The 15,221-nt window shown below is 40.3% G+C and overlaps 1 protein-coding gene across 1 annotated transcript in view; it reads right to left on the bottom strand.

The window, feature by feature from the left end:
• Positions 1-15,221, bottom strand: part of MNAT1 (MNAT1 component of CDK activating kinase) — a 116,075-nt gene that overhangs the window by 65,844 nt on the left and 35,010 nt on the right. Inside the window, exons 3-5 of the mRNA XM_085061119.1 lie at positions 14,175-14,248; positions 5,618-5,721; positions 1,144-1,284 (exon numbers count right to left, since the gene is read on the bottom strand). Of these exons, the coding sequence (XP_084917245.1) occupies positions 1,144-1,284; positions 5,618-5,721; positions 14,175-14,248 (319 nt within the window). The remainder of the gene's footprint in view (positions 1-1,143; positions 1,285-5,617; positions 5,722-14,174; positions 14,249-15,221) is intronic.

The following is a 15,221-nucleotide window of genomic DNA, read 5'->3' as shown; positions in this document are numbered from 1 at the left end:
AACCTTTCTGCTCATCTCTGCTTTTGTCTACAAAAGGAAAACCAGTTCCAGGTTGCCAGGAATCCTGGCTTGGAGAAAGGCATCTCTTTGGGAGGCCCTGAAACTCCTAAATTACACTTAGATCCTCTCTTTATGTCAGTGCCTTCCGCACTGGCTCCAAGAGGAACTCGACTTTTTCAGGAACAGTAGAAAAGCCATCTGTACCTTGAATAAGAACTGAGAGTACAGAGCAGGAATTAACACTGTATTAGTGTGAGATGCAGTGATATAAGGGAGAAAATATCATTTAGATATGACAAGCAGTTTTAAACCACACTGACACAGATGAGCACATGTATGTATGCATACATATTTCTTTTTTCTGATTTCTTTCAAGGTTACACACAGACTGTCTTCATGGGTGTTAGAGCCTGTCAATGTGTGTGCATGCACGTTTGTACACACACACTTGTATTGAGAAAATTGGGATGTGACTCTTGTTTAAGTAACACATATTTTCTCCATGCCCACACATTATTGCATTTCAGATGCAGCATCAGTAGTAAATTAGCCAAGATTACCATGATTTCCAGGAACAGTCTGAGTTTTCCTCTGTTTGTCTATACAAGCTTCATTCACTTCAAAAGGAGCAAGTTGTACAGGAGAAGTTGCATTAAGAGAACATGACACACTCAAAGCAAGAAAAGTTTTCTTTTTAATAGTTCTTGAATATAAAAAGACCACCTATCATTTAGGTGTTCCTCTGACTGAGAAAGGGTTGACCAATGCTTGGATAGCTCATGTTATCCTGTCCTCTCCAACATCTCCATTGCAGAACCGGCTGAGTCAAAAAGTACCTCCTGATGACCATTTTGCTTCCACACACCTGACTGTCAACCAGTACTCAGACCTACTTAACAAGCCAACAGTGACAGAGTACAATTAAGTCTACAAATCCCAGAATCACTCTTCATCCAGCCCTTAGCTGACCAAAACCAGAGTGGTTTGCAACACTGAAATGAGTAACAGGTGAGAGAATGGAAACAAAACACGTGAAATCAGGAAACAGACACAGATGTGTCAATTCCACACAGTTAGCAGTGATAGAGATGAATGTCAATGCACTGCTACTAAGCATTCAAACCCTCTGGTTTTGTTACTCACCAGATCATCCAGGAGTGCCTGTTTATTCTTCCTTTTTATCATCTGTTGTAGCTGTTCTTCCTTCTGTATGAACAGTCTCCTCTGCTCGCTTTCCTGCCGCTCTACCTCCAGAGCCTCCTCCAGCTCTTCCTGCTCCCGCGTCTGAAAGGGAAATCAGGAATCAGCTCACAGCAGCCCCACAGCTCCCCTGCCCACCAAGGGACCCAGGGCAGGCCATGCAAGGGGAAAGCAGACACATTCTATCTTTTAAAGTAAAATTTAAAGGTGATTATGGATGATATTCTATCTCCTTATTGCCCGGTGTAAAGTTAGTATTTTTAACTTGCTGCTCGCTGTAGTCTGGATCTGACCCCATAAATGGTAGAGAATGGGTTTTCCCTATACTTTCACTCTAAAGTGAGCCTTTCTTGGCTCCCACACATCCTACAACTCAATGATGTAGTTAGGGTGAATAAAAACATAATCCCACAATACTGTTCCTGATCATCCCACTCATCTTTGCAAAGCACACTGTTTGCTTATCAGTGGTGTAGAAGAAAAATGAGACATTACAAATATGTGACTATTAATAGAGAAGCCTCTAAGGTAAAGCATTTAAGCATGAATTAATATTCTCAGAAAATACAGATTTTTTCCTATAACCTGGATAGTAGTCATGTGGCATGAGATGAAAAAGAGATTACTAGTACAAAATAACTAGCTTTTATTATAGATCTGTTTCTTGACGAGTCTTTTTTTAACCTGTAAACTATCTAGTAACCTGTATTTGAAATTCACAGTGAAAGAAAAAAAACAAAAAGAGGGCTCAGAGACAGGGGAAAATAAGAGGAATAAACAATTTTATAAAGAAGAGGGATCAAAAGAATGTCAGATTGGTTGCAAGACGATAAAAGGAAAACATTTTCCAAATCTTCCCCATCAAAAATACTAGAGCAAAGGGAGATGCAGTAAAAATGGAGAGATAATTAAAATTTTATAAACTTAAATGGATGATTTATTGATGAAAGCAGTTTCAGCGAAAGATCATAGGAGAAGACACTGATCTTTTCTCTGTGGTGACCAGAGACAGAACCCAAGGGAATGGCCTGATGTTGTGTCAGGGGAGGTTTAGGTTGGATATTAGAAAAAGGTTCTTCACCCAGAGGGTGGCTGGGCACTGAACAGCTCCCCAGGGCAGTGGTCACAGCACCAAGCCTGGCAGAGCTCAAGGAGTGTTTGGGCAAAGCTCTAAGGCACAGGGTGGGACTCTTGGGGATGGTGCAGTGCAGGGCCAGCAGCTGGACTCAGTGATCCTGGTGGGTTCCTCCCAGCTCAACATATTCTATGATTCCATGACCATTGAGGCCAAGAGCAGAGTAAAGTTTGTTCTAATCATAAAGTTATATCATAAAGCACAGCTACCTGATATAAGCCAGCACATGTAAAAAATATCCCTTTACCAGACAGATCAAGCCAGTAGGTCCCAGGGAGGCTCAATTACTCCTGACAGATGCCATCCCCTGCCACCAAATCAACTAAAGTTGCTTCCATTTTGTGACTGGTGCAGTGACACTGGTAAAAAGCTGTCACCAACCAGAAACCACCTGCAACGGGGTTCTCTTTGCATTTAATGAAAGGAAAAAAAGCAAACAAGAAATCCCCTAAACTGCTAACTGAAGTTTTGTCTGAGAATTAAGGGATTTAGTTAGTTTGGTCAACAGGACTGAAGAGCTCAGTGTCTTTGAGACATTCCAAGGCTCTTCCACATTTATCTCTAAAGACTGCCTGGAATTTGCAGTGAAACAAAAGAAAACTTGTAGGGAAGTGCTGACAGACCTAGTCTGAAGAAACAGCCCAGAAAAATTATAGTCAGAAATAAGTAAACTGACATACAAACCTAAACCAGAGCAGATTACAGCAGAATGGAAGAATTATCACGTCAGATCAAATTCTTTCTGAAAGGAAGACCAAACAGAACAGTGAAATAGAAGAGAGATGAGTTCAATAGGCAGTAAGGATTGTGTCCAGCCTAAAGATAATCTAAACACAGTCCTAATATGTTAAGGAAAAGATGATGACAGTGAAGCCTGGAATAAACTCAAGCCTACAAGTGAAGAAGTAAGTAGAAAGTAAAATAATGTTTCACCACATTCAGGAAAGGATAATCAAGAAAACATGCACATTCACATCACAGAAGTCAGACAAAACTATTTCAAAATTGCACAAACCAGCAAGTGAAATTAAACATCAAGTGATAAAGTAGGAAGCAACAAGTTACCCTATGACTAGAGAATGGCAAATATTTAAGGGAGAAACACTGGAAAAGCTGTAGTCCACTCAGAGTGCAAGGCTTTATAAATAAAAAGAGTATAAAAATATCTATATATAAAAATCAACTTATAATTACCAGATCTTCACTTTTTTTTCTAAACCTAAACCTTTCATTTAAACTTTTTCTCTCTGCATGGTCCTGCATCAAATGTACAGGTCTGAAAGATGGGTTAAGTACTAGAGTAGCAAAGTCATTAGGAACTGGCTACAGAAATGAAAAATATGACTTGTATTGACAGGAAAGCAAGCAGTTATTCAAATGCTGAGGTGACTTACTCAGTAACTTTATATTTTGATTTGTAGAAATGTAGAAAAACTCAGGAGGACAGAAGCAGCAGAACTGAGATCAAAACAACCTGTAAGACCAGACCTAGGCACATTAACTTCTGAGTTAGAAACCAAAGAGTGGAAAACATGATGCCCTGTTTGACAACTACTGACTGTGAACCTCCCCTATGACAGTCCTACAAGAGAAGAACAGTCTTAGGATCAAAGTATTTCCAGCAGAGATGGGAAAAGAGAGTTCCTTTATGAGAGGCATTAAGACCTCCAAATTCAATTCTGGCCCCTTCTGCTTGCCAAACACAAATTCAAACTGGAGCAGGCAAAGAGGAACAAAAACAACAAGAGGGACAGAAAATAGCTATATTCCTCAGAAGTAACCTATTACAGTGGACAGAAAAATTTAAGTCAAGAATGTAGGGACAATGGCTATAGGAAGTTCAGGCATGAAAGCAGGACACTTTTTACCATGCATGGAGTAAAGACATTCCAAAACTTGCTAAGAGCTAGAGAGGGAAAGCAACCCTTCAGCTTTTAGGAGGGGTAAATTTATGGACAAGATCATGCAGTTTTTGTAATGCGTAAAGTCTATTATTCTGTTTCAATTGTTGAAAAAGAAATTATGAATGTTTCAAATATTAAAAAGAAAAAGAGAAATGTCTCCAGCTCTCCAGTGAGTCTGGATTCACACAGACTTGCCCAACCTCCAGCACAGCAGGACTGTAGAGCACTGCAAACAGAAGTCCTGGGGGCTTGAGTGGGTAGAGGGTATTACAGAGCTGCTTGACAGGATCACACAGCCCCTGCACAGGCTGTCAGAGTCACTTCCTTGAAGGGAAGGTGGGCTGCAGGCAGAGCAGAGTGTTCTCACTGTGACCCCAGAGGTTGCAAGTACATTGTAAAATAAGACATGCAGCCAAAGCTTTGGCAGGTCTCTTCAAGCTCTGAAGCAGAGGATATTGCACAGTGTCAGAGACAGGATAACAGATCAGAGATGGACCCCTAGGGAAATTTCCTTGCCTTTAAAAGGAAGAGGTTCAAACAAACATTTTTCAGATTCCAATCTCCTCCTGTGAAATCCTAGAGCTAAAGAAATCACTCGGAGTTTTGCCACAGACTTCAGGGGAGTGAGGATTTCACCCCTACTGATTTGAAAGCAAGTCCTCAGTGCAACTGGATTACAAACATAAAACCTTGTTATGTCACACTCTGGGCAGACATTTTCCTTCAAGAACTGATAACAATGTGTATTTTTATGCTGAAAAAATATTTAACAGATTAAACTTTTCTTACAGGAATAAATGCATGCAAGTTTATTTTTAAAGAACAAAATTATATGTGAGCCATAATTTAACGAATGGATCTTCAAAGAACTGTATGTTTTGCATACACATCATATATACAATATCCCTGATGTTACTGTTATCAGCTCTTGAACGAAAGTTTTAATGTTTGTTTCAACATCTTTCATTTTGAATTTTGCATAAACCAGACCTGTGCTTTCCCTCAATTTTACAGCTCTCTCCTGGGAGCTTCATAATGTCTGAGTCTGGATTCCTTTTTTCCTTCAGATGAGAAAGGAACGATTGTCCTGCTGTAGGAATGAACTTCATCTCTCCTGGATATTGTCCAACGACACTGCCAGCACGCATGCCGTGGTGATGTATTAGACACAGACTCCACTGCCTGCCCCTCTCTTCAAGCCCTTCCCAACATAAAGCATAACTGCATTCCAAATATAAACCTAAATTTTTAAATACAAAGAGAAATCTGCGTAGTGCTTTGAGCTCTGATTTGGTTTAGGACATTACAGAAAGTACTCCACAAATCCTTTAATTCTTTAACAAATGAACAAAATTGTAGGGGAGAGAAGTTAACTAACCAGTTTTAACTTATTCTTCTGAATGACTTCTTTGTTATCCTTTTGATACAGCTCCATTTTCTTTTTGGTGTTCTCCAAGTCCACATTGTTGGTCAAGTTAAATACTGCATAAATATTATAAAGAGGGAAAGCAAAAGTATTAGGTCAGCATGCATGACTATGACAAAGAAACACTATTCTTATGCTCTCTATCCCTTCTAGCCAGATATAAACATTGCAGTAACAGAAGTTATTTAAACATGCTCCATAAAGACAGAGACAATCTGCTAAGTCACTGCACTTCAACAAAAGCCAGCAGAGTTTCTGTAGGTTTACACATCTGTAGGACATAAAAATTTGAATCTTGCATCCCATTTTGTGACACTGGTAATGATACACATGAATAATCATCATAGTATTCACAGAACATTTTCAAGTAGCAGTTACAGCTAAGGACACAGTGATTCCTGTAAAATTAAATTAGACCAAACACATAGAAATTAAGAAAAGGTTAGAAATTAAGTCATTCAATTTCACAGGAACCACCTAATGCACAAAGACTACAGTGCCTGTTAGAATTCTCAGGTACACAAAAAAAAAATTCACATTTCTTGATAACTTAAAAGGCACCAACGTACAATTACCTTTATTATGAGGAATCTGCAGATGCTTCCTGATTAATAGGTCAGCTGACATTCTTTTGATGTCTCTCAATGGTGACAGACTATATCTCATGTAATTATGAGCAAGCAGGGTCGGCCAGCAACCTCCACAGTTTAGCCCAACATTCCCAATTATCTACACATGGCACAGACGGTATCTCAAGAAATTGAACAGTTTCTATAATCAACAGCTTGAAAGATGTAGATGGTTTGGATGATTAGTAATTTGATACAACGCCTGAGCCCTTCACCTCTAGGTCACTGGTTCACTTGTGGGTCAAGTGAATTCCAACTGGAAGCCGTTATCACTGGGAAGTTGCTTGGTGATCCCCATGCAGAGTGGATGCTGGGCTCATGCCCATGGCCTTAAAGCTCCTGAGCAGTGCCAACATGCAGCACTCAAAGCCTCCAAGAGCTTTGGCACATGGCTTCAAGAGCAGCAGAGAAATTTGCACTGCCATTGATAAATCCTTCACAAGGAACACCCATGCAGTGATTGTGCTACGTCAGACCCTGAGGAAGGGAAGGAGGTTCTTGTGGAAACACCAGCATGGGACTTGGCAGATTTTGGTTCAGTTCTCTCTCCCCAGGCTTTTAGGCAACCAGGGCCAAACTAACCCTGGGCATAGTCATCACTGCCAAGTCATTTGTACCAGTGAGGCTGCTAGAGAGGAACAGAAGGAAGCAGCATGAAGTCTGCTGTTACTCATCAGGATAACACACATCTCAGTTTGGGGAAGATCATATCCCTTCTTTCATCCTCTCCACAGGTAACACAGCAGAAATGAGTATTTAGGAGGATTCTAGGCAAACCAAACCATGGGTAGCCCAGACTGGCAAACCAGTTAAATGCAGCAAAGGAAACATCAAGAAATCAAAGCCAGGAGCAAATGGAGATAAGGAGAAGAAACAGGAAGGCCCAAAATGGTAGAGCTGTGGGACACAGCTCAGTTCTGCAAGCCCAGCTCAGTACAGCCAAGAGATGCATTCCTGCTCTTATGCCTCTCTCCCAAGGCACAAACCTCACCCTTTCCCCTGCTCTGATTCCAGAACTCCCCTGGATGCTTTGCAGGATCAACAGAAATCCTCCAGCAACCTGAACTGCCTCAACACAGGGGTCAGGCAAGTGCCAGAGAGGGTACCAGGGAAGTTATAAAAGGGTACAGATGGGAATAGAAATACTCTCTTTCCAGGAGTACCCAACCACCATATCATCTTACCCTTACCAAAATTCCGTTTTCTCAAACTGCAACAAAAAAGGGCTCAGCAAGACACAGCTGAAGAACTTCCTAGCCTTAAGCAAAAAACCCAAAATGCTGCATTTATTTTTCCCCCTTTCCAATTAAGAAGCAATATCAAGAGGACTCACATTGCAATTCAGTCTGGCTCCCAAATCAGCTGAACTCTTCTAGCCCCACCCCAGCATTGTCAGTTCAGAGGGAAGACCTAAGATGGAGACTCAGTTTGTGCTTTAAGAATTTCAGAATCAACACTTGAGTTGAATTTTTGAACTTTGCTTCTGTTCCTGGGCAGATCACTGCATCTCTGTACTGGAGGTTTCCCACTGGCAGGAACCAGGAGAAGGGGAATAAAGGTTCCTTTCTCCCATACACCACCTGCTGTATCTCCATATAGCTACAGGCAGCACTTCTCCCTTCTTGATCTCCTCTTAGGCAGAACCTCTGGGCACTGCCATAACCCAAACAAGCAATTCAAAGTTCAGCTCCTTGGTTTTTGGAAGCAAGTTACCTATTTCAAATGTTTTGGGTTTTTTTTTCCTCTCCAAAAAGCATAACATTTTCCTATTTCATATTGTGACAAACATACACTTTCTGTTCATAGCAAAATAGTACTTCTTAGTAAAATATATTACTTTAGTGTAAATTTTTAGCATTTTAATGGAGATCTGACCTCCAGATTTCCAGTTCCCCACTGATGAGAAGTTTTAATATTTGAGTATTAGGGCAGAGAAGAAGTGTCATGTGAAAATGCTGGCATACAACCAGCCCAGGGCTCTGCAATGACAGCAGCTGCATGGGAATGTCAGCACTTCCTACAACTTAAATCCACACAGCAGCTCTCTAAACTCTTCAATGACGACACAAGAAAGAAATAGCATATGAGCCATGCTGTGCTAGCAGGATGCCCAGATGCCACCTTCAGGTGCAGGAGGAGATGCCAAATTGCCTTTAGGCTCCTCAACATCGTGAATACTTCTCTAAAAATAAACCTAGCAATAAGCTGATGATCCCTCTTTTGCAACTATTGCTGCTTGGAACCTTCAGGGTTTGTTTTTTTACTGTTTTCTCAGTTATCTTTAATAGGTTCAACTAGTCGCAATTTGGTCAGTAAAACAAAAAGTTTAAGATTTAAAACTCTTACTGGAGAAAGTAGGCATATTTTAAACCTGTGCAGATGCCTGCTTTTATTAAGAACTACTTACAAAAGTGAGTGCATGTTGGTACTTCATAGAAAGTAACATTTCTATTTAAAAATCAATTTCTGCATCAATGTTTCAGAAATTTTCAGCAGCCACTTGCACAGTCACCCTAAAAGCTCACTGCTCTGCTGACAGCAAGGTGAAAGTGTTTATCTCCCCTTGTATTCCAGCTGTGGCTGGAACCAAACCACAGCTACAATCTTCTGAGCAGTCAGATCTGCTCACACCACACTGCCTCTGCTCTGCCCATCTTATTCTGCTTTGGCACTCAAGGATATTGTAGGACACCAGCAATCACATTCACACTTCCAGCACCCTCAAAAGACAGAGCAAATTGGTCACAGTGAATGTTGTTATATCAACAGTTATTGAGTGGGAATATTATCCTGGTACTAAGCATCTGCTCCTCAACACTAACTTGTCCACATTTCAAGAGTGGAAATATTTAAGAGCTACATTTTGTTGTACCAGTGGAAACAGTGTAAAAAAGTGTAAAAAAGTAAAATAGTAGAAAGTGTAACAGTGTAACCTAAAGCTCTTCCATCAACATTAGCCTCAACAGTTGCTCTTTAGTACATGAAAACAGCATCTTCCCTCCTACAATAAACACCTACCAGCAGAACAAGCTGCTCTTTGACACTGCTTGGTTACCAGTGGCCAACCAGCCAGCCAAAACATCTTTCAACATATTTTCTAATAAATTTTTCATGAGCTTCAAACGTCTTTTCATCAATATTTATAGAATACAAATTCTTGCCATTGTATCCTAACAATTACAGCTGACAAGTCTGTTTTGCAAGGGGCACTAGGGCACAAAAAATAATTAAGATATTATTTCCCTCTCTTGTCCCTCATCCCCTCCACAAGTTACTTGGCATTTAAAAACCAACAATTACCAAACCAAAGAACTCAACTGCTAATACTCAGCATACTAACTTTTACATAGCTGGGACTATGCAGCACTTTTTTTATTTGGCCTGATTTGAGTTTTGCCAGAAATTTATTTTAAATATAATTCTTAACTTAAAAAAAAACCCCAACAAAAAAAAACCCAACAACACAACAAAGAAAATATAGAAGAACTAGAAAGAGTTAAAAATCCCAACTCATATGCTACACCTACCCTGAAAAAATATTGGTGTAGATCTGAATATGAGTGGCAAAGCAGATGGCTGGTTTGAAAAGGTTTCAAAGAGAAGACAGACTTATTTTTGTCCATGTTGAAATATAGCATAAGCCGATATAAGAGGCCTGAAGCCCTTCAGGGAAAAGAAACAGAAGCTGTTTTGTATGCAACAATTATTTATCTACTTATCCATCTCACATTGGTTGGTTTATAAAATGACTTGCCTTGAGACATCTGTTAAGTATAACAGGAAGACTATTGTGTTTTTGTGAAACATTTCATTCTATTTAGGTAAAACTTCCAACTTCTGAAATTCAGCCTCTACAGGGAGACTTTTGCTGCTTTTCAAAACAACAACATTCATTATACAATTCTACAACAACTGGAAAAATATTTTCCTAGTTATAAGAAAAAAAATGAGACAAAAAAATTTTAATTAAATGGCACATGAATTTGTCCAGCAACGTAGCAATATGAATTAATATCACTGCACTGCAGGACTAAGCCCATCAAGATCTCCCTGTTTTAGACTAAGACTAAAAATTATTAGTGCTAGTTTGTTATAAACAATATTCCTCCCATTCTCCTATAAGCAACTCCTTAATTATCATCTTCATAAAACCCCAGACTGGGAATGGCAGAATGCTACAGAGGGAGACACAACCTCATCCCCAGCCTCCCTGGGATTTCCCAAGGTACTGTGGCACCTTCCCTTGGTGCTTTTGATGCCTGATCCCCTGATTTTAAAAGGGCTAGGAGTGGGGTGGGGGGGACAAAAAATGGAATAGAATTTAACAGGTCCCTTCTGGCCAATGTTTCCACAATTACAAAAAAATAATTATCAGGAACAAAAGAAACCCCACGATTAAGCCAGAAAAGTCTAGCTAGGTGTTAATAATTGTTGCTGTTTATCCTCATAGGTCTTTTATGGAGTCAGTAATTTTTCCAGAAAAATTGCATAGTAATGAATGATAGAAACCCCTCAACCCCATCAGTCTAAGATCATTCTGGCTGGAACAGTATGAAATCTTGGTTCACATGAGATGACTGATAAAGCTGCCCTTTCCAGTGGGGTTATTCCTTTTGTCAAGACCAGCAACACCATCCTCAAGAACACACACACACAGGGGAAAAAAACCAAACCACAAAACAATAAACAACACAACCCACAAGTGATCACAGATAGCAAAACCCTTTCTCCCCAACAAGGATCACTTGCGAGATAAGCGTTCTGAGCAAGACAAGTCATGAGGCAGCCAGTATTGCATAAAGGCTTGGAGAAGTAGGGAGATACAGGAACACAGAAATACCAGCAGCCTCCTTCCAAGCAGAATGCAGTGAATGCTTTTAAAAGCAGCAATTACTGCTAATAATTGCATTGTGGTAGTGCCTGGGGGCTCACTCAGGTACCAGGAGAAGGTGCCAGGCACAGACTGGGAGGCAGGTCCTGCTCCAGAGAGCTTTCACACAGGGTTTAGAAAAATGGCTACAGAGATACCCTGGGGAAGAAGAAAACTTTGTATTCTACAAATTCGCATTGTATCCACAAACTGAAACTTGTAGCAACACTCGGGGATTTAACATTGTCCCTCTCACCCTGTGGGCACAGACCTGCCTCCTTCAAATATATGTTGTCCACACCTTTACCAAAAGCAGGTTTTAACCCTTTCACTTTGTTTTTATTCCTAGTGCTAACGACAACAAACTGTGTTTACAATGTTCTCAAATTGTCTGACTGATTTTTCTTCTGGGGAAAACTTGCTTTAAAATGTGGTTTTTATTTAAAGCCTTGTTTAACACGTTTTAGCCCAAAGCATTATTCAGTGGCTACACTCTAAACCACTTCAAAAAATGTGTTTTTTATAATAGAAATCTTAAAAGGTGACTACCCTAATGTTTGTTTGACCTTCCCACACACACATGCTGCTGCTGCACCACCCAAATCTTCTATTTCAATACAAAAGGTCTGTAGGTACAAAAGATATGAAGGGGGAAAATGTGTTTCAAGTGAGGTCATATATCACATCAGCAATTGCACTGCCTCATTCCACTGCAAATTTTGGAGCTGACCTACCTGGAATATTTGGGATATCTATCAGAATAGTGCCAGGGTCACATGAAATATACCTATACAGGATGTTTACATTTCGTCTCTGCTAAGCAGCTACTTCATTTAAGCCCCCATAACTCCAGAAACAAAACCTTCCAGCAAAGAGGAAAAAAAAGGCAAAGCTGCACTTTGACCCTCTCACAGAAAAACTGAAAGTTTAGGCCAGGGAGAGAAAGGGAAAGTCCAGTTCTCTGGCTCCCTACCTTCCCAACCTGGTAGCTTGAACAACCAAGCCTGCTGAATGTTGGCTCCACAAGGCAAAACTGCCCTGAACATCCTCTTTTCCATCTTGCAGCCCAGGTTTTCACGTAATCAAGAAAGCAGGGAATTCAGAGACACAGAAATAACTCCTCTCAGCAGTAAAATGTGAAATTATCATACAGAGTCAAAGACACTTTTAACACATTGTTCAGTCACACCATTCACAACATGCACTGGAAAAAGTCACACTGTCCCACCAGACAACTGCCAGGTGGGGAATTCTGCCCTGGACCACAGCAGGGATGAGCCTGGGGAGAAATGTGCAAGGGGCTTTGTCACCAGGGAGAGAGAACAGGGCTTGAAGTCTTGTCTCAAGTGGTGGTGTTGAATCTAACCTGTCCTCTGGGATCTGTCTGGAGTTGGTGGATCATAAATGAACCCACTGACAGTGAAAATTAAGAGCCATCTGACTGCCCCCCTTCTTTCCTCTCATCACCCGGGCTGCTACATGAAGGAACTGGGATGAAGTTGGACTTTCAGTTCCTTCTAGTATTTTAGGTGTCCCCTACAGGTAACTAACTCCAATTCCTCACAACTCTATCAAGCTCCCTCATTATGCTTTTGTGGGGCAAACACAATTATTGGCAAAGTCACTCTTTTTCATAAGGTTGCCAAGACCAGCCAGATTTCTGCTGCTTCTAAACCAAGTTCCCAGTACAGGCTCTGGAACCATTTGAAATGTAACCACCTAGTCCCAAGAGCTGTAGAATCATAACATCCTGCACACATTATTCATGAGGTTCAGGCAATTTCAGGCAAAACTTCAACTCCTTTGTTATAGATGTTGAAAAGCCCTGCAACAGCAGTTCAGTGGGAAACTGTATTTAATGCTACATGAATAAAAGCAGTTTTGCTTGCCCTGAGCATACAGATTCTTCTAGGATCCTCTGGCCATTCTTTTCTATTCATTCCCTCCTTCCCCCATACCATTCAAAAAAATATACAAACAGAGCTACACCCACACATCATCTCCTCCAGATATTTTGGCCCATGTGAGTGTGACTGGTGTTTCCCAGCCACACGATTTGGCTTTCCAGCCTCAGCCTTCTGATGCCAACAAAAACATGATACATTGCTCACAGCAGTAAGTGTATTGGATACATTTCTACAAAACACCACAGTGCAAAAATGAGCAAGGGCTCCTTTGAGAAAATGAAGGAAAAGTGGCATCTCCATGGCTTCCTTCAAATCACATTCACTGCCCCTCATGCTTGCTCTAAGCCACCTCTTCTTCCTCCAGGTCAAAAAAAAAGAAAAGCCTCAGAAGCTCATAAAAAACCAAGAAACAAACCATTTAAGAGTCACTCCTTTGAACACATCCTTGTTTTTCTAAGCAAAACCCATCACTCCACCATAAATCACAAGTCACCCTAACTAAGAAGAAAATAAACTCTGTTGATAACATTGTCCTTTCCCCAAAGGGCAAAGTTCTGCTTCAGCTAATCCAAAGAGAAAGAAATCAACGTCTGTTCCTAAACCTTCTCCTTCTGCACAGCAACATAAAATGCTACCACAGTGGTATGTAAGGTCAGCAGCTTCAAAGCAGCTTCAACTACTGTACTTGCAGAAGCAAAAATGATGAAAGACACCATATGGCTTCTGTCATGGTAGATAAAGCTAATGTAGGCATATAATGAAAATTTCAATTTCTCCTCTCTTTGTTTAATCTTTGGCAGTGCAGCATTGACAGTCCCCTGCAAGCCTTTCTTTCCCAGCTATAAAGCACTGCTTCCTCTTTGGATTGTGTTTTTTTCCTCTGGCAGATAAACAATGTCTATTTAATGTTTATTTAACAATGTCCCACAGTTCAGCAAATATGATTAAAATACAGAAATAAATAATTAGATTAAAATCTGATACTATGATAAATCATATTAGAGAAACTCAACTTAGACATTCTCACAGAGAGCTGAGTCAGAAAATAAAAGCCTATGGTCTCATAAGCACAGCACATTAAAAATGAAAGCATTAAGACTTACCAATTTCTTCTATTTCTTCCAAAAAATCATTATATTCATCTAGAGTGGGAAAGTCTTCCTCTCTTTTATTGTATCTTTAAGACAAGAGAAAGTAGTGTTTACACAACACAGAAAGATGCAATTTCCATTCAACAAGGCTTTTGCTGCAAGCTGATTAAGCATTGATCTAGTTTTATCAACTATGAGCTTTGTGACTCCCAAACTAACAGGAGGCAGAAGTGCCAGTTCCAAAGGAAAGGAGGCAGCCTGGAAGAAATCAGAGCTATCTTTGCCTATTGTTTGCCAATTCCTTTTCCAGGGTTACAGGTAAACATGAGCACAGAGGCCAAGATAGAGTAACTCCCAGACAGCCTCATAACAAAGGCAGAGACAACAGTAACACCCACAGAAAAAAAAAAAAAACTTTTCTAGAAGTATTGGAAAAGGGAGTCTGGCTTTGTGCCAACAACAGAAAGCATATGTCAGCAGCAAACTGAAAATGCTACACAATTATCTCATTTTGTATCAATAGACCATCCCAGGACTCATATTCACCTCTTCAGAGCTGGAGGAAAGTCAAAAGCTGAAGGGACAACTGGCTTAGAACATGCACAGCCTTTGAAGGTCAAGACATGCAGACTTTCTTCCCAAGAAAATATAAAGCTGAGATTCCGCCTGATCTGTAAATCATGACACCCAGGAATATAAAAATCTAATCCCAAGAACTCAGGCCCAATTCCAATTTGGGGGCATTTTTTCTGCCTCCTAAAAACTAGTCTGGCAAACCCAAGTGGGCCAAGCGTTGTCCAATGTCTTCTCTTCTAACTGAACACTATTCCATGTTTTGTGAAGTCAGTTGACATATTCCAGTTTGACTTCTGTTAACTTTAGTAGACTTTAAAAGCCAACATCAAAATTATTACTGCTTTCCACATCAGCATCTTGGTTTCAGTGGCACAGTTTCCCCACATCTCACCAACATCATATGACTCATTTACTATTGTACCAAATCTTAGATAAAGGCTACCAAGCTTATCATTTACCTGTACATTCATGTTTGCACACACA

The sequence above is a fragment of the Lichenostomus cassidix genome, chromosome 5 (genome assembly GCF_008360975.1).
Source record: "Lichenostomus cassidix isolate B80296 chromosome 5, HeHo_3.0, whole genome shotgun sequence".
NCBI lineage: Eukaryota > Metazoa > Chordata > Aves > Passeriformes > Meliphagidae > Lichenostomus > Lichenostomus cassidix.
Note: the sequence above shows the minus strand (reverse complement) of the source record. Positions and strands in the feature narration are given on the sequence as shown.